Raw genomic sequence first — 22697 nt, 5'->3', positions numbered from 1 at the left:
GTGAATAGTGCTTTCGATCATCGTCTGATCCACAGACCCATAGAACGTATGAATTCGTGTATGCTTGCAGGGTTGTTCATCAAAAAAGAGTGTAAATGTGCACCGATCTCCCTATGGAGCTTCGGGTAGTGTAGTGAACAAACCCCCTCGACAGGGTCTCGCAGTAGCGAGTAGCAGTGCTGGCGTCTCTGGTTATTCTCAGCAAAAAAGAACGAAGACCAAAGTATTGGGCGACAAGGTCTCTCAAGAAGAGGAGAAAGAAAAATACAAACAGACAACGGAACACCACATTCGTCTTCTGGAGAAGGATCACTCCGGAACGACGATTACGGTTAACCAGAATGACGACCGGTAAGCACTAACCTGGTAGAACAGGACGTTATGTAATATTGGGTAATAAATACGATAAAGGAATAAAAAGCGCAGCAGAGGAATCGATCTTCAATATAGTAAGTAGGATGACTTGCGCGCCGGTCTAGTCTAGCCGTTAGAGGCGATACCGTTGATATGGGAAGTGAACGCGACGGAAAATCGAACTGCAGTAGAGTAGGCAAGAATAAGCGCTGGTTAGTTCTCAGATTTGCATTGGCAGTAGGAGTTATTTTAACTTCTGCACTTTATGCAAAGGCTTCAGTATTTGAGTTATGCTGCACCGCCAGTTTACTGATACAGAAAATTGAGGCGAAGTTTAGCGTCAAGCAATCATAACGAGCGAATGAATAGTACACCTATAGGTATATTTTAGTGTGTAACTTGTGTTTCTAAGAGGGTATTGGTACGATGCAATAGGTTTATGGTGCATCCACTTTGTGCATATCTGGAGTGCCGTGATACTTAAATGCAGAGTCATACGAAGAGAGCAGCGGCTCACCGTTCATCAGTTTGAACGCTAGCAGAGACATCATACGAGAAAGCTACCCAGTGGAATATTGTGCTTCTAAACAACCCCTTTGATTTGAATATGATATCAGATGATATCATATTCAAATCAAATATGACTGTTATGAGTGGCCTTCAAAGCAATGCTTATTGTGTGTCAGCCGCTGATTGAATCCTGATGTAGACTTTTACAAGTTTGTGATTCTAGTAAAGAATTGCATCCGAATAAGTAGATTCTGGTCCAGTGCCATATACACCAACAATACTAGAGTATGATTTGAAAGACTGTGGGAAACGGCAGTTCCGATGAGCAATTAAAACCGAAGTCTTTTGTTATTTTAATTGATCGTATGGAATTATGACCGGGAATGCTAGCCAACTTGGACTGCTTAAGGCTTTTCTCGGTTCCGACTACCGTTATGTACTTGCGTAAGCGAATTACCTACATCGGATTAATACATCAGTCCATCGGTATCATGCAAGTGGCTATGCACTGCGCGTAAGCAATCGAATTACTAACCAAAATGCTAGTGTATCTTCGCATAGAAACCAGTGTCTTACATGAATGATGGTATCGTGAATAACTAGCGGTCATTGGTACTTCTATAGACGATCGATAATGGTAAACAGAGAGATGCGCTCACTATGTAGACTAACAACATATGCCGTTACGTGTGTGTATGTGTCAATGTGGGTAGTGTTCAAGGTGACCGTACGTTGGTTTTTCTACGAGTCAGCCGTAAATCATACGTGGAATTAGCTTTCTACCTGTCTTCTGTGTTTCCTGTCGCTATTGTTAGTAAACCATATGTTGGTTTTTATCTATATATCTGTATAATTTATTGATAAAGTTTACTCACCACTGGTAATTAACGCATCGTTAACGGTCAACAGGATGAAAATGTGGGTTGAAAGTCCGGGAAGGGTCGATTAACTTTTTGACGGGCCGATTTGACTGACTGTGTTCTTGGCAAGGTCGCTCCTACAACATCTTTGTCCTTTGTTGTACGATAAGATAAGCTTAGTTCTAATGGTAATTTAATCTCGCTCGGTATCAGCGGGCTCTTAACATGGTACTTTCTTCTGTAGAGTAACAAAACCGTGAATAGGTTACTTGACAAATGAATAGCACGAGTAAGAACAGCGACAGCGATACATGAAGTGCATACATTTCAAGTGCTAAGTAATTCTTCTTCCTCAGTAAGAGAGACCAACACTCACCGTCATTCCCATAATAAGGCACTGAGCGGGTGCTCTGCTTAGTGCTGCTTTTAGTGATTCCAATGTCCCTGCCGCAGCTGCTACTACCGCTGGCTATTGGCGGCTGCGTAGAGTAAATGAGAGCAAGAAGAGTCCTGTGAGAGGCTGGTCGTAACGTCATCCCATCGCTCGCGATGGAGTCAGTACGTACTTTCCCATTTAGCGATGTTTATGGGTTGCGGGAGTTTGTGATGCTAGATGCGTACGCGCCTTCTCGTGCGCGGTCGGCTTCCTCATGTCAAGCCGTCTCATTAGCATGGAACACTAGCTACTAGACAGCTTCACGGCTTCATGATTTTTTGCGTGCAATGTATACACGTACCCGTGCCGTCTGTCTGGCTATTCAATAGTTCCTCTGATACGGAGAACAGTGTGCTCACTAGTGGCAAGTCTAACGGTAGCAGAGTTCACTATTTTTGCTTGTAGTTGTACTTCTACTGTTGGTGCTACATCTGCCAGCGTTGCTGCGACAGCTTAACTCGCGTGGGAAGTTGGGTCCATATTCGATGGATTCTTCGTTGTCGGCGGATGGTACCACAGCCCGACGGTGCAACTTCCTTTCCTGAGCTTATGGTAAAAGTAGCGCTGCCTGGTGTTACAGCCTTTGTTACAATACAACGGGTCACTGACTTACTTTTGTCGGCGATCGTTCTTCAGTAGACTGCATTGAGGTCTGACGCGCGCTGTGATCTGGCTTTTCTGTAGAGCTTCTCCACAGCTTCATAGGAAAATTAGCGAGCAGGGCACACAACACACGCGAATAGACGTCAAAGCCGTTTCGGGCCTTTGATATTATTGAATATTATGTTACTATGGAAACCATATATATACTGATTACATCGTTTAGGGTTTTCGAATAATGGGTCGATGTACGTACCTATGTTTCCCCGGGTGCAAAAATCTGCGCGTTTATCTTTACTCCGTGCAGTCAAAAAAAGCTGAGCTCTGTACACATTTGTTCTGTTGATCTGTCGTTTTTTCATTCATTGTTGTCCGTGACTGCGACCGTGACCGCGGATAGGCCAGGTCTATATTTGCCCCATCGGAGGGCACGAAAACTGAAACGCCAAAAAGAAAAAACAACCAATTAGTATACCGTTTATGTGACTTTTGTGCTTGCCTTTGCCGTTTAGCTCTTGAAGTTCCTGTTGCTGTCAAAACTGTTCGATATTGAGTGAGTCAAATGAACTTTGAATTTGGCTGAATTACGTGAGTTGTCGAGACAATTGTACATGTTTGTTTGTGTTTTTATTGCTCATTCGTAGACCATTTTAGTAACTGACTGCTTAATCAACGCATTTAACAAACAAACAAGCCATTAAGCGGCTGAACCCAACTGACAATTTGTGAACTTCCGTAGATATATAGAAAATAGTGCGTGACATTTCGTTAGTGGCGACAGAAACACTGATAGTGGTGGCACAGACGTTAGAGCAAAGGATAGGCAGCTATCGAAATATCGGTAATGCTGCTTCTGTCATGTCTTTCGATATTTGTTTGTTACCCAATTGTAGCGCCAGCGGGGGCAGAAGTAGATAGTTGGAGGTGTAGAGCTGCTACTGCCGCGTCTGTGTGCAGTTGATCTGAATGTTGAGTGAAACGTCGCCGGTTGTTCATGTCTGACTCTTTTTTTTCAAGTTTTTTTCCGGCGTTATCACTCCGTCCACAGTACAGTACTATGATAGATAAAATCGCAACGCGAAATCAGTGAAATTCAGTGGCTTACTTTAGCGATCATTTCGAGGGTGATGTCTGTTTTGGCTGATGTACACGCGTCGCGTCACATTCTTCGACGATCTGCTGACTAGTGAACAAGTGGCTTAGTCTCCGCGGCAAACGCTATCTCATGTCAGGCTGTTACTCATTACTTTCGTTACTGGTCTGGAGTTACTGCTACAGTTGCTGCTTGTGCCAGTGATGCTGTTTCGATTGCGCTGAACGACTATTACTTCAGAAATCGGACGGTTTCTGAATCAACGGCTAGTGGCGACCGTTGTTGGGGGACAAAAGTCACTTTCTGTAAACAAATCATGTGCCGACGAAAAGGTGGCGTACCAGTACGATCACCGTTGGTAACAACTGAATTGTAAGATTACCTGTTGTCCCATATTTTACAAACCACGAATGACGAACTTCCATCCATCCGATCCATAAACTAATCTAACTGTTAATGATGATTTCCTGGTACAGGTTCGATTTATGAGATATGCGATTAGAAAAACAGTCTTCGTGTAGCGTTTGCCTCTTAATATGCCTACCATTTCTCCGTAATCCATGTTAGTTTGCAAAGTAAGAGGTCGACCGGACGTTTCGGTTGATAGCTAAGTAAACTAAACTGGGTTAGATATTTACCTCTCCACAGATCGTATTTTTGGGGGGTTTATTTCGTCTATACGTGATATAATTATGATAGTAGATAATTTTTGGAAAAACTAGTAATTTAGATTTCAATTAGCCATTGCGTATTGTACACTTTTCAAAAACTAAATCTATGTTAGATTATCTAATACTGGCTGCTAATCAAGTTATGCCTTGTTGTGACAGCTACAGATTTTGTCCCTAACAAAGAACTAGTTAATCTAGCATATACTTAGAACTGAGCTCTAAGCTTAATCTTCTTCCGAGATACGAACCCTGTCGTTCCTTGTCCTGAAAATACGACTATTATCGTATTCTATATATTAATTGTCATATTCGACATTGGACAGCGCACTTTACTGTAGAACGGTTTCGTTAGTTGCCGTCGACCATCATCAGCCCACAGACACAAACATACATTGACAAAAAAAGTTAAGTATTTGTAGAGCGCCACTATATATAAGAAGTGATTTGAAACTTCTGGTTAAGCTAAATGATTGTATAAACCAGGCGAACTACGCTGTGGGCGAACACAATATTTCGTTTGAGGAGAAATAGAATATGCGTTAGCAAGCGTTAAGTTTATGAAACAGTTATATAAATCGAACTGATCTTTATGTTTAATTGTTGACCATATATTATGCCATTAATCGTTAAACAAACGATAGCTCTCAGTCCTACATTAAAAATATATTTCAACACAGACCAGAAAAATACCATAACCATGGCTACATTAGCGCGCCAATTAAACTCTTGGGGATATAATAATCGGTAGTCAAAGTAGACGTCAACTACATTTGGCCGATCTAAAATAAAGACTGATTGTTCTACCTTTTGCCGCTGTCACTATCGACATCATCTAGGAAGTCTTGTGTTCGTAAAAACAAGGACTGGTTGTCAGGTAGAGGTCTGTAAAACCAAACGGCTTTTGCAATACTTTTAGCTTTTTATCTGGATTAAGCCCAATGTTGCGTTAGTTTTGCTTGCCCGCGGCTCAGTCTAGATGGCTCAACTTGTAAAAGCAGAGTAGTTGCTGTAAAAATATAATCTTTGAAATATACTGTTTGTTGGATTATTATTGATATGACTATAATTCTGTAGCTGGTTCATATAGTTTGCAATGCCGGACTAATCTATTTAAAGAATACTAACTAAGAAAGAAGAAAACTACAAGCCACCACCTTAAATTACGTAGAGAAGCCACTTACGTAAGGTACGATTTACGTAGGGTTTAGGACTGGGTTATTTGACGGCGTCTCGTTCCGACACATTTCGTTCCGATTTTGCGCCAATTTCCGCTCAGACATTGCGGGAATATCTGATTTGATATGTGCGATTCCTGAAAACAAAATGCGGTTACTTTCCCTCTACGATTTGGATCCCTCTTGTGACTGTTACATCTGGAAATTATCATCTGCTATTTTCATATAGCCAACAGCTGTCGATGTTGCAATGTTGATTATTTCGCTGACACCAACTGCAAAAAATTATCTATATTTTTAGAACTGTAGGTATATGTCTATATTGCTTTTGCGGTACGTGCTGATCAGAGTTTTAACGAATAAAGGACTTACTTGTTTCGGACAAGTTATTAAGAAACTAAAATAACCCTGAATAATAAAAACCCAAAGGTTCATTTATATTCTGTGCTATATAAGTCTTTTACCTGATATATTGTTCATTAGGCTTAATTGAAGTTTGTATTCGTATGTGCATCCTTATGTCGACGTTAGGAAGGGCTAGAGATGACGTTTATAATAAATACTTTGTCCCCAAAAGTATTTTATTTCTATTTATTATATTAGAATACGCGATACTTGTGGGTGTGGCTAAAGTGTGGGTCGCATTCTAGCGAGTGGCAACAAGGAGCAGTTCTCAGTATCGGCCGTCATAACGGTACACGCGTCAACAGCTCTAACGTCAACAACGCCAACGGTAACGCTATAAGGAAGCGTGTCGACATAAGGCTATAATCGATGTCATTTAAGCGCTGCGAAGTCGGAAGAAATTTGCTTGAGGAGTAATGAGTATTGTTTTCTAGTGTTATTTGGGGAACCTGGACATAGCTGTAACGAAGAGAGCACACCAGTTCTACCATGCGAACCAGTCAGCCTGCCATCACTAGTACTACTTTCTATTTTCAATCAGCGTGGAAGCGGTAGTTACGATTAGCGACAGTCAGGCTTAAGTTGTTATTTGTAGCTAATGGTGGTACAAGAAAAAGGTATTTCCTAAGAGACCGAAGTATGGTTAAATCGTGCTACGGCCTAGTTGTGTCTTTAGGTTTTATTTGGGTTCTTATGACAGAAGGAAGGTTATGGACATTTTAGAGGGCAGGAAACGCGGAGTATAAAATGTGCCTGATATGCGGGGATTGGGAAATTCAAACAGGACCCGCATATTTAAGAAAAACTGATGTATGTGTCTGTTTGTGACATTTTTGAATGTTACGATTTCAGCCGAGGAGCAGTATGTCGTTGCCAAATACGACTATGCGGCGCAGGGCTCACAGGAGTTGGATCTACGGAAAGGAGATAAATTGCTCTTAATTGATGACTCGAAACATTGGTGAGTATAGAAGATAGTATTAAAAAATAATTTTATTGGTCTACTATATTACAACTATATTGACTTTTATCATATAGCACTAAAAAGATAATGGAGAAAATTGTTATAAGTGCGTATTCAACGTTTTCTTTTTACAAGATTGACAAACGAAATCTCAATGTAAGTCAACCTAATAGTTGTTACTGCATGCTTACCTATTTTCGTTACCTAGTTTGATATCGGCCAAATATCACCGAGCAAATGTAATCGACCTAAAATGAGTAAATAAAGCTAACACTGAACTAACCTATTCAGTCTTTTTCTGTTACAAATGTTCGCACTCCAGTTGGCAAAATCGTGCAAATCAGCTCATGTTGATTTTAAGCAGAAATTAAGTGTTGAACTAAGAGGAAATTTGTTAAATCCGCTTAGCGTTCATTCATGACTTGCGGAGAAGTAATCGAATTAGCAATGACTGATGGGGCCAGCGTATTGCTGACCCTGTTAGTACATGACGGACCTAGGGGAATGTCTTAGTCAGTTATAAATACGGCGGATGTGGACCGTAAAATAAACAACTGGATTGAAATAGGGCCGGGTGAATATAGACAGGTTTTTCTATTTAGAATGTATTATTCTATCAGAATCGGAGCCTGATGTTTGATTACCGCGTCCACGCCACACACTGGTAAAGTCAGACACACCGGCGACGCTAAGTATGCTAACCTTTAACATTTAATAATGCTGACAGTATTACAGATAAAGCAAAAATGATTCAGTAAATAAAAACTTTGCTTTTTGCTGTTTTTGTTCGCAGTTATATGTGTTCAGTTATATGTGCCCAAAGTCTGCCTGACTATACAAATAACGCTACAGCAATAATTCCATTAATACAAATCTCTTTAAAGTCTGTTAGGAGAAACAGTTTACGGTTGTTTTTAATAAATGGTTGCTTTTTATACTGGCTGGACGTAACAGCGCAAAATACTTTCAGTAAGTTTTTTTTGACTAAAAGAACACTTTTTATGTTAAATGGTAATTCGACGCCTCTCTTTCCTTGTAAAAATATTCAGAAAAACGTTGTTTAAATCATATTAATCAAGCAATTTTAATTATTAAGAATGTTCCTCAAAGTTGAGCACTCTGATGTCAATAATTCTTTCTTATGGATGGTCTGACATCTCTTGTAGTGTTAGACAAATGGCACTAGGATTGCAAACACTTAGTTTTAGAGATAGTGGTGTTTGTAGTGTGTTCAGAACTGGTTTAAAATTTAGTTTTTCTTGATAAATGCAAACACTGTCTTTTTACGTAGACACGTTCAGTCTCTTTTATATAGCGAAGAAAGGAAAATTTGTGTTTAACCATATCGTTGCGCATCTTTCTAATAACTAACAACTGATACCCAAATTACGTAGGTTTACACAAAACCAAAAAGAAAAACTAGATTAGCTAAAATTATATACATATACATATGTTGTAAAGGAAACTCTTTTAAATTGTAAATTTAAAAAGTACTTTTAAATTGTTAAAGTTACGAGCGGTGTCCAAAGAAAGCATAAAAAATTCTCGGGTTGCCAAAAAGTAACGATCCAGCAGGTTGCATCAGTTCACTAAACTAAGCCCATCGTAAAGTATTTACTAGTAAGATGAATTTTTTAAATAGATTCTTTGACACGACTAGATATCGCTCGAACAATTATATAACTTTCACTGTGACTTAATATACTAGTTATGAAAAAAACCGCAAAAAAAATAAGTGCCTTTAACTAAATTTGAAAACGCATATGCCTCAATTTATTTTCAACATTGACTCCGTGATCTTATTGCGATTGAGAATGTCATTTATATATGGAAATGGCCACTCCAGTCGAAGTGTTTGAGAGGACCTCTTCCACAAGACACATTAGTATAAAAGCCCAGTGTAAGAAGTGTACACCAGTTAGAGGCCGCAGAAATCGGAAGCGTCTGCTCATAAAATGTGATATGCCGTCTGAACGTCTATTAAGTGCAATGCACACCTCTGTTCTTTACAGTATCTTTTCAAGTGGCATATCAGTGTAAGTGTTATTGACACATATTTCTGTACTCTATTATTTACATTGGACTTCTCTAGATTTCCTGCATTTGTTTTCAATAGCGTATTTCATCCGCACTGGCTTGATTGTTCTCAGTAATGTTTGTAGTTGCTAATCCCTGTTCTTTTAGATGCTGCCTTAGTTTTCTTATAAACAAATCTTCACCGGCTACATAAAAACAGATCTGTTGTTTATTTCCGATTTCTCCTAATCTTTTAAGTGATTCGATAAGTGTAGATAATTCAAAGAAATAAACTGTGGATAAGGGATAAAAATTCTGCTTAGGAGCAACATAGTAGAATAAGTAATTGTCTTATAATTAAAAGAGGCGAAATTGTTTTTCTTTCAATAGAGCTTCTTGTTGAAGATTATAAATATTAAAATAAAATAAAATATAAAATAAAATTATAAATATTTTATCCTAGCCATTTGATTTCTATATGTTCAACACTTTCTTGTTGATGTTAGCTAACGTTTTTATATTATAGAATGGCCGAAACCACATGTTCGCTATGTTTCTTCATATCGCGTTATGTCCATTTTTGGAAATCCCTTTTTCATGCAACTGCATTTAACGACGTTACTATATCTTCTTGTGTTCGATGCTTTTAACGGAACAACGTGAACAGTTGATCGAATTGCGATAAAAAGGCGCCGCTTAATTTTCGTCGTCCATATAACCTAATCATGTATCCGATAAATATGAAACAATTAGCATCAAACATGTTTGTGGTATTGATATACTCGAATTAATTATAGAATAGTCATTGATTAGCATAAAAGCCAAGGCTTTTTCTAATGTGTCGTATCTATGCTATTGCTGTAACGGTGTACCGCTGGGTATACGGTGTCACTAAACTGCTGTCATATTTTCTATCATATTTTTCAGCGTGAACCTAGTTTTTGTATTTGTATATGATAATACTGCGTCATGAACCTTTCTCGTGAGGTTCAACAACGACAAGGTACCACAAATACCGCTTGCGAGTCGGTATATTGTGCCGCAGGGGATGGACGAAAATGTTAAATAGCTCCTTTCAACCGCAAAAAAAGTTGTTTTTGGTCTCATCGTCAGTAACAACATTCATTCTCTCTGATATCAGTAACGCTTTTTATGATTCTCTACGTTCTCAGTACTGCCGTATAATCACTAGTTTTGTCGCTCTCGTTTTTCTTTTATCTCCGCCTTGGTTTGAAGTGAGCGGCACAGAAATAGTACAATATTACCTGTGATACTTTACCGGGTCCCTTTGTGGAGCGGTAAAGAAGGCTGCTGTGAGTCAAGCAGAAGTTGTCGTCAAACAATTGACACCGTTGTAAAATGAAATTGTATACGAAAATCGACTCGATCGACTAAGAAAGAGTCGTTCACATTTTGTTTACTATCTTTTTCCACCTCTAAGTCGCTTAAATAAGGATCTGTGTACTACATCTTATCGAAGAACTACTTTTTTTATAATTTTATTTCATTAAATGTTGGTATCGCTAGCATGCCCGCGTACAAGGGCGCTGTGAGCGGACATCGCTACCAAATACGTATCTATCAACCAAAACATTCTACTTAAAAGATTGATTAGATCAACACTGTTAATAAGCTCCATATGAATGTGTAGCCCTTGTTAATCGACATGATTACAGGCCTTAAAGAGGATCGTAGTAATTTCTTAGTACGTCGCTGTTCAAAGCCAAGGTTTTGTAAGCTATTAACACCCCTTCTGCTTCTGCCGTAATGTTTGTTACTTATATTGTTGAAAACCAAATTATATAGAGAAATTGCTTAGAAACTCAGGCTCTTCTTCTTGTATTGTAACCTTTTTGCGTAACAACTTGGCGCTCTGTGTGTCAGCTATTTATTATCGTACTGTATGATAGGGTATCTGTGATCTACATTAATTCATGACACGTTAAGATTATCTTCGTAACCTTGTGCTGTGGCAAGGCTTGATTGTAAAAAATGCAATAACTCAACTTAATATTGACCCACTGCGCTCTGTGCTAAATACGCATTGCCCTTCGATGTAAGTTTTATGAGCAAGAACAGAAATGGGAAACAGAAATTAATTTTTCAGGATAGCTAGATTGGACTATTAAATCTTGCTATGGTTTATACATTTACATTACGTAAAACGTAATTACTAACCTATTTAATAATATGCAATTTGGTTTGAGTCGAAAAAGACATAATATGCACCCATTAAAATTTAAAAATGAAACATTGCAAGAAGAACTATTATTGGTTGAATAACACTGATTCCTACTATAAATACATTAGCGCATATAGTAATACGGTCAGCGAACGTTCGAATTTCGCGAATTTCAATGTTTGTTTTTTGCAACTATCACTGCACAATCGGGTTCTTTGCCTTGTTAGAGTTAAACATCTATGATAACTTTACTTTTTGTTGTTAAACGGCGACCTGGTTGCAAACGAACGTAAGATTCATTATAGATACGTGCCAGGACCGTATTTTACGATAGTCTATACTTGTACCAAAACTGGTGTGGATGTGTGGTTGCTTTTTATCGTTGCGTGCAGGTGGAAAGTGCAAAACGCCCGGGGGCAGGCCGGCTTCGTGCCCTCGAACTACGTGAAGCGTGAGAAGCCCTCGCTCTTCGACAGTATCCGAAGGCGCGTCGCCAAGGACAAGGAGGCCGGCAAGGATGGCAAGGACTCCACAGGACAACATAGGGAGCGATCTGCAGCCCGGCAAGCTCGGCCAAGCCCCCCTGGGACTGCCCATGGGCCTTCAGGACCTCCTGGTCCTCACGGAGCACCACATCAACTGATCAGCCTAGAGGACACTAAGCCTGTCGGATATGCAACAGTCAGGTAGAAAACCTAAAAAGCTGTTCATCGATATTTACGGGTAGACATTAAGACACAAATAACGTTTTTTGTATAGCGTTATATGTAGGTGGAGTTGTCCAGAAGTATAGCTGTTACTGAGTTCTTGAGATACAGTTTGCAACCACCGCGCGTCAGCCGTAGTTCGGCAGCCTGGTTATCCTCTGCAAACTTCCTTTTTTTGCCATTTTTCTCTTTTTTTTTGTTGGCAGGTACAACTACGAAGCTAAGCAAGCAGATGAAATTTCTTTAATAAAAGGGGGGCGGGTTGCGGTCCTTGAGAAGTCCTCGGACGGCTGGTGGCGAGGTGAACATCAAGGTAGATTAGGATGGTTCCCCTCCAACTATGTCAACCCAGCAGGCGCCGAAGAGTCTTCAGCTGGCGGACACGCCGGTAGCCAACCTCGATCAAAAACCGCTACCCTCGAAGCTCCTTACGTAAACCTGGCGGGTCAGGAAGACGGCTATGTGAATGTGGCCCAAGTGGGCGTCAGCAGTGCACCCATCTTGGATGTGGTCATTGCCCTGTATTCGTTCGAGGTACGTTGAGTGGTATTCCATGCTTCTATACGACGACGCTTTCAACTTAAGCGTACAAAAAGAAGCACACCTCGGAATAGGTATCGGTCTTACGTCTGACAGACATTTTGAGTCGATTTTTAATAATAAACAATTGACTGATCATAGTATTACTTTTATTCCCATTATTTATTATATTATTCCTATTTTTACTTTCATTCCCATGGTTGTACTAAACAGTATTTTTGACAATTAGTTTGTCGTATTAGCCAACCATTGTGCTAGTTCTCCCATCAGGGGTACACGTATTCGGACCTGAGAGTGTGCCTCCTGCGTTCATCTAGTGAAATCGATCTGTAAGCAAAGCGTGTATGAGGGACGTTCCGCGGGCGTTAGCCAGGAATCCTGTGCTTAACATTGTTAAGAGCAGCCTGCAGGCTTTCGTGCTTCATCCGTGGTGTGTCATCCACAAATGAAATTACATTGGCTGAGCAAGCCGTCTTCTGTATTTTCTTGAATTTCGTAAACGAAACCACTACTTAACGTGTTATCTCTAACTTTTCTCCGTGAACGCATCGTGGTAAAATTACAGGCGCAAAATGAGGAAGAACTGTCGTTCTCAAAAGCGGAAAGATTGCACATAGTTGATAAGCCTGCAGATGATCCAGACTGGTGGATGGCAGTCAACTCAACGGGGCAGTCCGGCCTGGTGCCGAAGAACTACGTTCAAGTGGAACAAACAAAGAATGGAACTGGAGGACAGCTCCTTCCGGATATTCAACAGCCGTGGTACTACGGCCAAATCACACGAAGTGAATGTGACCAGTTGCTGAGCCAGTTTGGCGTTGATGGAGACTTTCTCGTTCGCGTTTCGGAAACGAATGTCGGTGATCTCTCTGTTTCAATGAAGGCACCGGGACGGAACAAGCACTTCAAGGTTCACGTAGAAGGCAGCACGTACCGAATAGGTAAGTTGGACATCGATTCTATTTTAGACTATAATACCTTTAACCTTTCAAGTTGGCCAATTTCGGACAAATACGCAAAGCACAATCTGGTTGAGATTTTTAAATGCTTGATTTTTTCGACGTGACCTATTTGACGGTCGGGATAAAGCTTGGTTACAGACTGTAGACAATCTTGTTTTGTCTTAAGATTATCTATACTAGAAAATGGTACCGAACCGTTGTCTTCAATGTTCTTTTTGCGTTTGGCTGCAGGTCAGCGTAAGTTTAACACCCTGACGGACTTGGTGGAGCACTACAAGAAATCGCCTATCTACACAAGCCCGCAGGGGGACAAGCTCTACCTCGTGAAGGCGTTCAAAAGACCTTAGTCGCCGCATCAGCGATAAGACCAATAATAATGATCATATGACAATAACACGATTTGTGGTGATGATAATAATATATATTATCATCATTATTACAGACTGCGTACCCCCCGCTGTCGCTGCTTACAGCCATGACTTTTTACAGCTACAGGTATTTGTGCAGCATTCAATTAAACGGATTTCAGTCAGACCTACACACACGCAACAGTGATATATATTGCTTTGGCTGTATTTTGTCACTTAACACTGCTGGCCATTACGAGAAGCTTACAGTTTTCCGCTCGTGAAAATCAGCGAGTTGTAGTGATTGAGTAAATGTGGATAATACAATAGATTCCGGTGCACCACAGCCAGCGCTTGTAGGAACTCGACGATTTCTTCCAAGTGTAATTGAATAGAGCTTAGAAGAAATTCAAGTGTGTTCCAATTTTATCACACCCGCTTCAGTTGATTCGACTGTTAATGAACGTGTGTACGTGTAAACTGGTGTATAATGTAGGCAGCCAAGATTAGCTTACCAGGGTCGTCAATGTCATACAAATGGGTTAGGCTAGTTGCTGGGAAGAGAGAAAAACACTTATGCACGATGACCCAAGTACTACTATAGTGCTTTTATCTCTGACTATCGGTGTAAAGGAAAGCTCATTTAGCGTCAATGCAAACGAGATAGTAGGTCATGGTCAAAGCTAGGGGTCTTTTTTTCATCTTCGAGACACTCGTATTCTGAGTAATTGTGATGCCTATTTTTACGATAAAATCAATTCTACAATGATTGAAGCATGTGCCATTACTCTACGCCCCACTTGCAATGTGAGCAATTAGCGAGCATTTGCATACGATGTGGATTACGGATTGGCCTATAGACCAGGCGTAAATGATCTCGGCGGCCTCTGAAGCGCATGCACTCACGCGTACGAAAACATCTTATATGATGAGAGCTTAGGGCAAATTAAGTCTTCAGAGTCCTAAAAAAGGACGACAGTTTGCATATCTAGCTACAATAATGCTAAATATAATTGGAGACTTCAAATCATATCTATAGCAAACGGAGTAAACGATGCTAATATGATTAGACTTGGTTCGCCGTTGGTCACAAACAAGCGAGAAAACAGGCCAAAAACTACGTCAAAAGGGTAGTCCAAGGATCCAGGAAAAGATTCTACGAGGAGAGATTTGGTACTAGTTATAGCGGCTCTAGATGGGTTGTCGAGTAACCCGAACATTTTCAAACAATCCAAGTGCGAGCTAATGAACAAGTTATAATACATTATACGACAGTACAGAAATATTTTCTTTTGTCCTAGAGGTTATGACAAGATTATAGTCATCTAATGGCAACTGCGGAGTGCAAATTAACAGCAACAATATACTAAGTATACGATATGATAAACTCACTGAAGTTACCGAGGGCATCATCACGGTAGAAACAACAAATGTACGTTAATTATATTGTATATGAACGATGACAAAATGACAATAGGGATGGTCGACGAAGGACTTCAGTCGACATATAAAATAAAGCTTTGTAGTTACAAGCAGCCAGCAAACACCATAGATCTATCTATAAATATGAAAAAAAGAAATACAAATATATACTATTGAGGTACAATATTTAGAAAAGGCAGTAATATTATTAGTATTATGTAGTATTTACTGTGTTGAAAGGGAGTGTATTTTGGTGAGAATAATAAAGGGAATAATAAAATAGTAGAATCTAATAAAAAGATTTGCCCGTAGAACGAAGGAAGCAGTTAAGTTATTTATGCCGTTTTGTTCTGATTACGAGCTAAGAAACGGCGGGAAAGGATAGCCATTCTCGTTTTGGTGAACATCGCATTTGTAATTTGCGGACAATATCGATGCTTTTTATATGTAACTTACGAGAAGTTAATCGAAACATACACATGTATACCATGAGGACAACGATGCTTGAATGGAACTACAAGTGGTAAGCGGCAAGCTAAAATCGAGATGGGGAGATCCGTATTAATGGTTGCTGCTACTGGCAGATTATCGCATTATTGCTTAAGCAGCAACCGCAACTGAAGCGTGAGCTTCTTAAAATCTCATAACTGTGAATTTGATCTTAAGACTTCGAGTCCTAAAAATACTTACAGACCTATGTGCACCTACTTCGAATTATGCAGGCACAAAGTTGACCCGCTGTGCAACAACTAGACGAAATCATCATAGATCGTTATATTTAAATACGCTAAAATGAATGATGGAGAATAGACTAAGAGCTGCAGAATCAACAAACGTAATTGTCTTTTTTAAAAATAGCAAGGAAAACGACCAGCAAACAAGTCTGAATACGTAAAAAAACGTATTCTGGCGGCCGTATGAATGACCACAGCCGCCGATATTAGTCATACTACTGAATAAGGCAGTGACGTAAGGTTTTGAAAGGAGAACACAGGAACACGATCAGATTTTAATGGCAATGAGTAATCAAGGAATGGGCTAACTGGAATAACGGAATATTACCGCTGACAAATCGGCGATATGTATGTTGACGCTGGGCAAAGACGAAAACGAGATACCTTACTAGACATTGTCTTTGCGGCTGCCCCTATTGAGCTATTGCAGCTATTGAGAATATCCTACGTCTCTCTCATCTTGATACAAGGAGGAGGCTAAGCAGGATGACACACAAAACTAAATAACGTATTGCGTCGTATCAAGGAAGAGGCGGAGTAAGGCTAAGGACCTAGTATATATATATACATGCCGTAAAAAGTAGGACATATCGAAAGTGTCTATGGTGCCAAACACCAAACAGGCTGTGTTGCCAACGTACACAGCAATGCACATCGCTCTGCACGGCTGGGGTCTTCTTCGGTCATCATCGGATCAGAGCTGTTCGTGTGCAAAGATGGCTATGTTGACCGAAGGCGTACCCCAGGGTGCGGCCCCGCTGTGCTATTATGAATGGACGTCTGAGCGGGAATGTCCACTCGCGACTGCTGATTCAGAGCGCGGTGTTCCTTCTATGATTGAGTCATTACTACAACTATTATTATTACTATCATTATTATTAATATACATTATGCGAGACAAGGCAAAATAATAGGTTTTACCGAACTAATAATGCGAAAGATTATATAAAAATTATATATATACATATATATGATTATATAAAAAAATATATACATATATATATATATATGATGATGATAAAATATTTATAGCAAATTTTGTGACATAAATAAATAAATGCAGATGGTGGAATGCTTGATTCGAGTTTTCATTTAACCTCTACTCATGATTAGTTTACACTCGCTTATGATATGGAGGTATCAATTGAGCTATGAAGGAGAATTACGACAGGCAATATAAGCTGCCTGTCTGATTCAATTTTTAGATTGCTATGTATATAAATGATAGTATAAATTATATAAATGTGAGACCGCTTATGCCATGTAAACAGCCATGTGTTATTAGTCTTTGGCTAAATAAAGATGTATCTAAAGGGATACGTTTTAACTGATTGGTCCTACAGTTCAGGTCGGCCTTAAGGCAGTGACCAACTCCCAACTTGCACCATTTATGTACTTCGTCACTTAATCGAATTATGTCGTTAGCTACTCAGTCATCTGATTGTTGTTTTATTATTGCAGCCAGGTCGATTTTGACAGATCTGACAGGTAAAAGTTACCGACAAACGCAAGGCCAACAAATGACGAAAATTCAGTGTTCCTATTTTAAAACGGTGAGTAACAAAAAAAATCATTTGCCTCAAACATAATTGATTAAAGTTACCCTTTTCCGCCAAAGGTTTAAGTCACTTCGAGTTTTGCTGATGGCCAGGTTGAATGTCATAATTTACAAAAGTTCACGCACAATACATTGTAACTAAGTTTATACGTTCAGCAAACGCTATAAAATCGTATTTTATCCCGGCCAAGCATTTCCATTTGAAAAACTTACAAACGTCTTTCGCTCGTACTTCACGTAAAAGTCCTCAAACGGCAGGCGAAAAGAGTTGCAACTAGACTTTAATAAATAATTTTTTATCTGGCTAACTAAATCTCAAATGTATGCTAAAACTGTGCAAAATTATTTATTATAACAAACTTCGAATACTTATTAGGGGAAGCACCAATTATTGACTTAGACCGTAAAGTCACTGAGACAAAAGATGCAAAAACCACGCATTTGAAGTCGATAGCCAGTTGAAACTAGCTATCGACTTCAAATGCGTGGTAAACGTTGATTAAAAGCTTATTTGTTGAAATCTGATTAGTAGTGTTTTCTAGGGTGCCAACAACGAATAATGATAGAATGGACTTTTTGTGATGCTGGCCAAGGTAACTGGCAACTGCGTTAAAAAAGCATGCAGAGAAAACAGGTGAAAAGGAAAACCCTTTCTGTTCGCTGTGGCAAAACATAGGGGTCTATGTACTACGCAGGAAACGGCTGACTTTAGACCATGACTGATGATCGTATACGGTGTCTATATATATTTCTTTTCAAGTTTAAAGTAAGGTGCATTTAATCCCTAAACATTACACTGCTTCTCTTTCGTGCTACGCCGCCTGACAACCTCACAACCCATTGGTTTCTACCTTACGATGCGCATGGCAGGTCTTAAAAAACACAAATCAACCAGAACAGCACGAAGCTATGCTTTCATTAAATCATATTGATCACGAAATGGGATGTTGTACGCAAAATCACATTTCACTGCAAACAGTGAATAGGAAAGATCATCATCAGCTGGAAATAAATGCGGTATACAGAAGTACGAAGTTCAACCTAGAGCTGTTTCTATATATATATAATCGTAAGTAGATCACAGAACAAGAACTTAGAAATTAACTAACTTCGTCTGTCAACAGCGCCCAGCGGTGTTAACGATTGGGTAAAGCTAACAGGTTAATGTGTGGATGGCAATATTAACATCACGGGTCCATACCGGATTACTACATAAATCTCTGCATGTAAAAACAGACTAACGTCGTGTTCTAATAAAGATCGCTACGTTTTGAGTTAAGCTTTGAAATCACGAGTAAGATGTGTGCTCAGAAAATTAAACGCGTTTTTAAAGAAAACCAATTTCAAAACCGTAACTAACATATGTATAGCCAAGCCATCGGTGTGATGCTCGTGAAAGTTAACCCTTTGGCTGAAAAAGTCAAGGATCACTGATTCAAGCCTTGCCGACGACATATATTACACGATCAGTAATTAGATAAAAAGGTAACTTTAACATATCATACGTATAGCGATCTAGAAGAATGACAACATTGCATTTATTAGTTAACTGTTTATTATAATGCTCATAACAGACTACGGAGCGTTTCATCAGCATCATCTGTGGTCTCATTTTCGGCTGTTTCAGCTGACTCTGTTTCGATGGATCTTCGTCCATCCCGTGTCGTTCTCCTGTTAATAGTAGCAATCGTCCTCTCGCTGCTTGCACGTTTTTGTTTTTAATCAGCGTCAACGTTCATGGCATCGTCTACTTATTATCGTCATCATTTGATGATCTCTTTCCAGCTGACAATTTCGAATATGCCTTCGTCACGTCCTGCTGGAAAGTTGTTCGTTCTCGGGAGACTGCGTAGTTGGTCGCCTAGCCTGGACAGGGACCGCTGCCTACGATACAGAAATTTAGATTTGATTTGAAACGAAACCGTGGTCGTTAAATAGCTATCAGTTAGGAGATGCACCGTATCATAATTATGTAAGACATTGGAAACCCGTATATATGTTACTGGGTTGACGTTAAAAGGTATTTCCAGTGAAAGCTCTATGTAAATGTTGTCACAGCGCTGTCCAGTAGAACCTAGCATTATGCCTAATAAGCCTAATTATTATCATTATTACGATGAATGGTTGGAAGCAATCTGCCATAGCCGATATAGATAGGTAAACGAGCTCTCATATTATTTAGGCTTTCTTTATTTAGTGGTGCTTTGAAGAATGACAGATTGTTACTTGAGCCCTAGCGTCGGTGTACATTTATTTCAGTACCTATTTGTTTCGCTCTAGTAGAATGTCTTGCTGTTACCCTCGTTTCGAGTACATCTTTCACTTGCTATTGTTGCCTTTAATTATTGCCCGGTTTTATCAAATATCGGTCAGATAGCCTTCAGGTAAAACGTATTCTCTATTGCTGCCCATAAGATGTGTCTAGCCTTTCTCAGAGGACGTTTTTCATTGGACCGGTGGCACAGTTAGGGCTATTCTGGTCGCCTTCACTTCACTACGACTTATCATCACTACCATTATCATGTTTGTCGTTATAGCTTACTTTTCTCTTCGTACATCCATATCGATTTCGCAATGTAATTTTTAGTTGCTCTTTCTCGATCGTTAGTCTTCTTTCGGTCTGTGTCAAATTTGTCCATCTTGTTTATAAGCTAATCGTATTAATATTGCTACAGTTTCCGTAAATGATTTCGATATTATTGTGTTCAGTACTATATATTATCTGGTCTCGGATTCTCTTTGTTACTCTCTTGCGCGATCTCGCAGTCCTCCACTCTCTAAGCTGCTACCTTTTGCGGCTATTCAATTTTTGCTCGACTCTCCTACATGATCTCCGTCGTGCTCCTGTTATCGCTGTGCAATGTTCGGCTTTTCCGCGCCTGTGTCCTGTCTCATAATCATTTCATATCCTATTGTCTGCCATTGTTTTTAGCTGCTTCATTTGCCCGTTCCTTTTCTTCTACGCCTCGCTCTTTTTTTTTCTAGTTCTATTTATGTTCTCTGTGTCTCGTCGTACCATATCTCCGCGTCGCTACATTGTCTCTTCGTGCTTTTTTTTTGCGTTTAATATGCGCCAACAATCTCACTATGAAGACGGTCTCGGCCACTTACACACAGTGTTTGTCTGCTACCTTCCTCTGTCTTTCTTTTTATTGTTTCGATCTTTTGCCTGCTTCATTCTGGAAGACACAGGAAACATCAGAAGGCGTGGGTCCGCCCAAAAAGGTGGTAGACCGCACAGCCGCTGGTTGCTTACCCGTGTCCGACTTTTTTGCTTTTTGACAATGTTCCTTCGTTTCACTTGCATCTGCTGTCCCTTTTTGTATTTAAACCTGCCATTATACACTCAACACTTTGTTGTCGTAAATCGACTTGTTCATCATTCTCATTATTTATTGATAGAGCAGAAACGAATGGGCTAGGGACAGTCCTGGAAAGAAACGAGGTTTGTCAGACACCTAGAAGCAGAGGTACAATCATCCAATAGGCGGAGCGAATCAGGGTAGTGGTTTGGATTAGTTGTAATAGGAATAAAAAATGTTCAAAAAGGAAAAAATCGACTTATATTTTGTACTTTCTACGCTTTACGCATATCGAACGAAGCCCGTCTGATGACGCCTCATACCTTCAACTCATATGCCCAAACATCTTGCAAGTCTTCCTCTAAAACAGGCCATTTAAGTTTTTCTTTATAAAGTGTTTACGAGGATGTTTGTCTAAGGCGAGTAGTTGAGGTCGAATGGTTATTAAGAAATTTTGGCTGGCAAATAACAAGACTTGATAGATATTAAATTCTATTTCGAAATTAATCAACAGCTAGCTTTATCTACGCCCGTTTTAATGATGAGTGCAAAGGCATCCTATAGGCTTTTCCTGTGTAATATCAATAGCTCCGTCTTTCTTATCTTATTACCAAGTCAACACTTTCACTGCATTGGACCAAAGCACGTCGACCAGCAGTTATCGTAGTAATTATCACCATAATAATAATAAATAATTAATAAAAATGCCTCTGTAAAGTCTCACTTTGGGGTCGGTTGTGGTCGGGTTGGGGCATTGCGTAACAATGGACTTAAAACTGAAATTGCTTAAGAATTAATGGGGTTAGAAATCAAGGCCAACAATCTTAATCGATTCTATTGGCAAATTTCACTTATCAGACATCTCTTTATAATTACTTTTAACCAATGAAAGTAACAGCAAATAGCAGGTCAGCTCAGCTAGGCTGACAGCTGTTGATGCTCTCTTGATATAGGCCGTTTTCCTTAAATGTTGACAAATATCGTAATCCAAGATTCGATGCCAGTTGTTTGGAAAATTTTACGGATCATTTTAGTAATCAGCAAGTAAAACGCCATACTTCTTGTTCGAATGTTATAGGTAAATAGCGGTCTAGAGTTCAACCTGATAACGAAAAGATATCAAAAAATCTGATGAAGCGACTGATTAGATTAATTCTCAACATCTAATGTTGATAGCCCCAAAAATCAAAACATATCCGACCATTTTTGTTATGTTATATAAAGATTGGGCACCGTTTGTAGCATAGTACCTAATCCTACGCGCGGACTTGCGAGCCCTGGTAGAGCCCCAGACTCACAGGGGCCACGAATACGTCTTCTCCGAACCTAGTAGGACCCCCTTATAAAGTCTTTGGCCCCACCCTGTTAATAGGCCCTGCCTACATTCTTGAATATGCCGATTAACCAACCACATGTGGTTGATAGCAGGCGACTAATAATAGCACTCGCCAAGTTATCTTTCTGTCATTATATATATATATATATATATATATATATATATATAATGCATTTTATCCATCTAATTCTCGATACTGATATCCCCAGCGTCTGTCATAGTTCGGCTCGATGGCCGTCTTTCCTTCGGTTTATATTCATATATATATATATATATATATATATATATATATATATATATATATATATATTTTTATTATAATTTTTTGCGCAACTTATAACTCTTTTTCTCTCTCTCTCTCTCTTTCGCATTTTTTTCTCTTTTCTCTCACTTAGGTATTTGTTTTATATATATATACGCGTAAGTCGATCTGTCACTGTTTATTTATCAATACGGTTTTGTTATTGTCAGCCTATCTTGCGTGTTTTTCATGCGGTCTTTGCATTTAAGAATGCTACCAATG

At 39.4% G+C, this 22697-nt stretch overlaps 2 protein-coding genes across 14 annotated transcripts in view; one reads left to right on the top strand and one right to left on the bottom strand.

Moving 5' to 3' along the window:
• The window catches only part of LOC111243527 (uncharacterized), a 43002-nt gene extending 40324 nt beyond the window's left edge, over positions 1–2678 (bottom strand). For 10 of the 13 annotated variants that reach the window (XM_086977886.1, XM_086977906.1, XM_086977849.1 and 7 more), the window contains exon 1: positions 1740–2673. The gene's annotated coding sequence lies outside the window, so the exon portion shown is untranslated. Of the gene's footprint in view, positions 1–1739 lie in introns of all 13 variants that reach the window. The other 3 variants (XM_022789240.2, XM_086977841.1, XM_086977920.1) reach the window with 3 other exon arrangements.
• On the top strand, positions 216–17055 carry LOC111243529 (SH2/SH3 adapter protein dreadlocks-like). The gene is made up of 6 exons (XM_022789252.2): positions 216–351; positions 6957–7065; positions 11659–11952; positions 12180–12507; positions 13079–13454; positions 13707–17055. Exons 1-6 carry the CDS (start codon positions 342–344, stop codon positions 13820–13822), a joined length of 1233 nt encoding a protein of 410 aa, XP_022644987.1. The 5' UTR covers positions 216–341; the 3' UTR covers positions 13823–17055.
• Positions 17056–22697: the final 5642 nt, after the last annotated feature.

Source organism: Varroa destructor, unplaced genomic scaffold (genome assembly GCF_002443255.2).
Source record: "Varroa destructor unplaced genomic scaffold, Vdes_3.0 BEIS01000001.1, whole genome shotgun sequence".
Classification (NCBI taxonomy): domain Eukaryota; kingdom Metazoa; phylum Arthropoda; class Arachnida; order Mesostigmata; family Varroidae; genus Varroa; species Varroa destructor.
Note: the sequence above shows the minus strand (reverse complement) of the source record. Positions and strands in the feature narration are given on the sequence as shown.

Coding starts and splice junctions, on each gene's coding strand:
- LOC111243529 (XM_022789252.2), top strand. Junction 11,953..12,179: donor GTCGGATATGCAACAGTCAG/GTAGAAAACCTA, acceptor TTTTGTTGGCAG/GTACAACTACGAAGCTAAGC. Junction 13,455..13,706: donor AGGCAGCACGTACCGAATAG/GTAAGTTGGACA, acceptor GTTTGGCTGCAG/GTCAGCGTAAGTTTAACACC.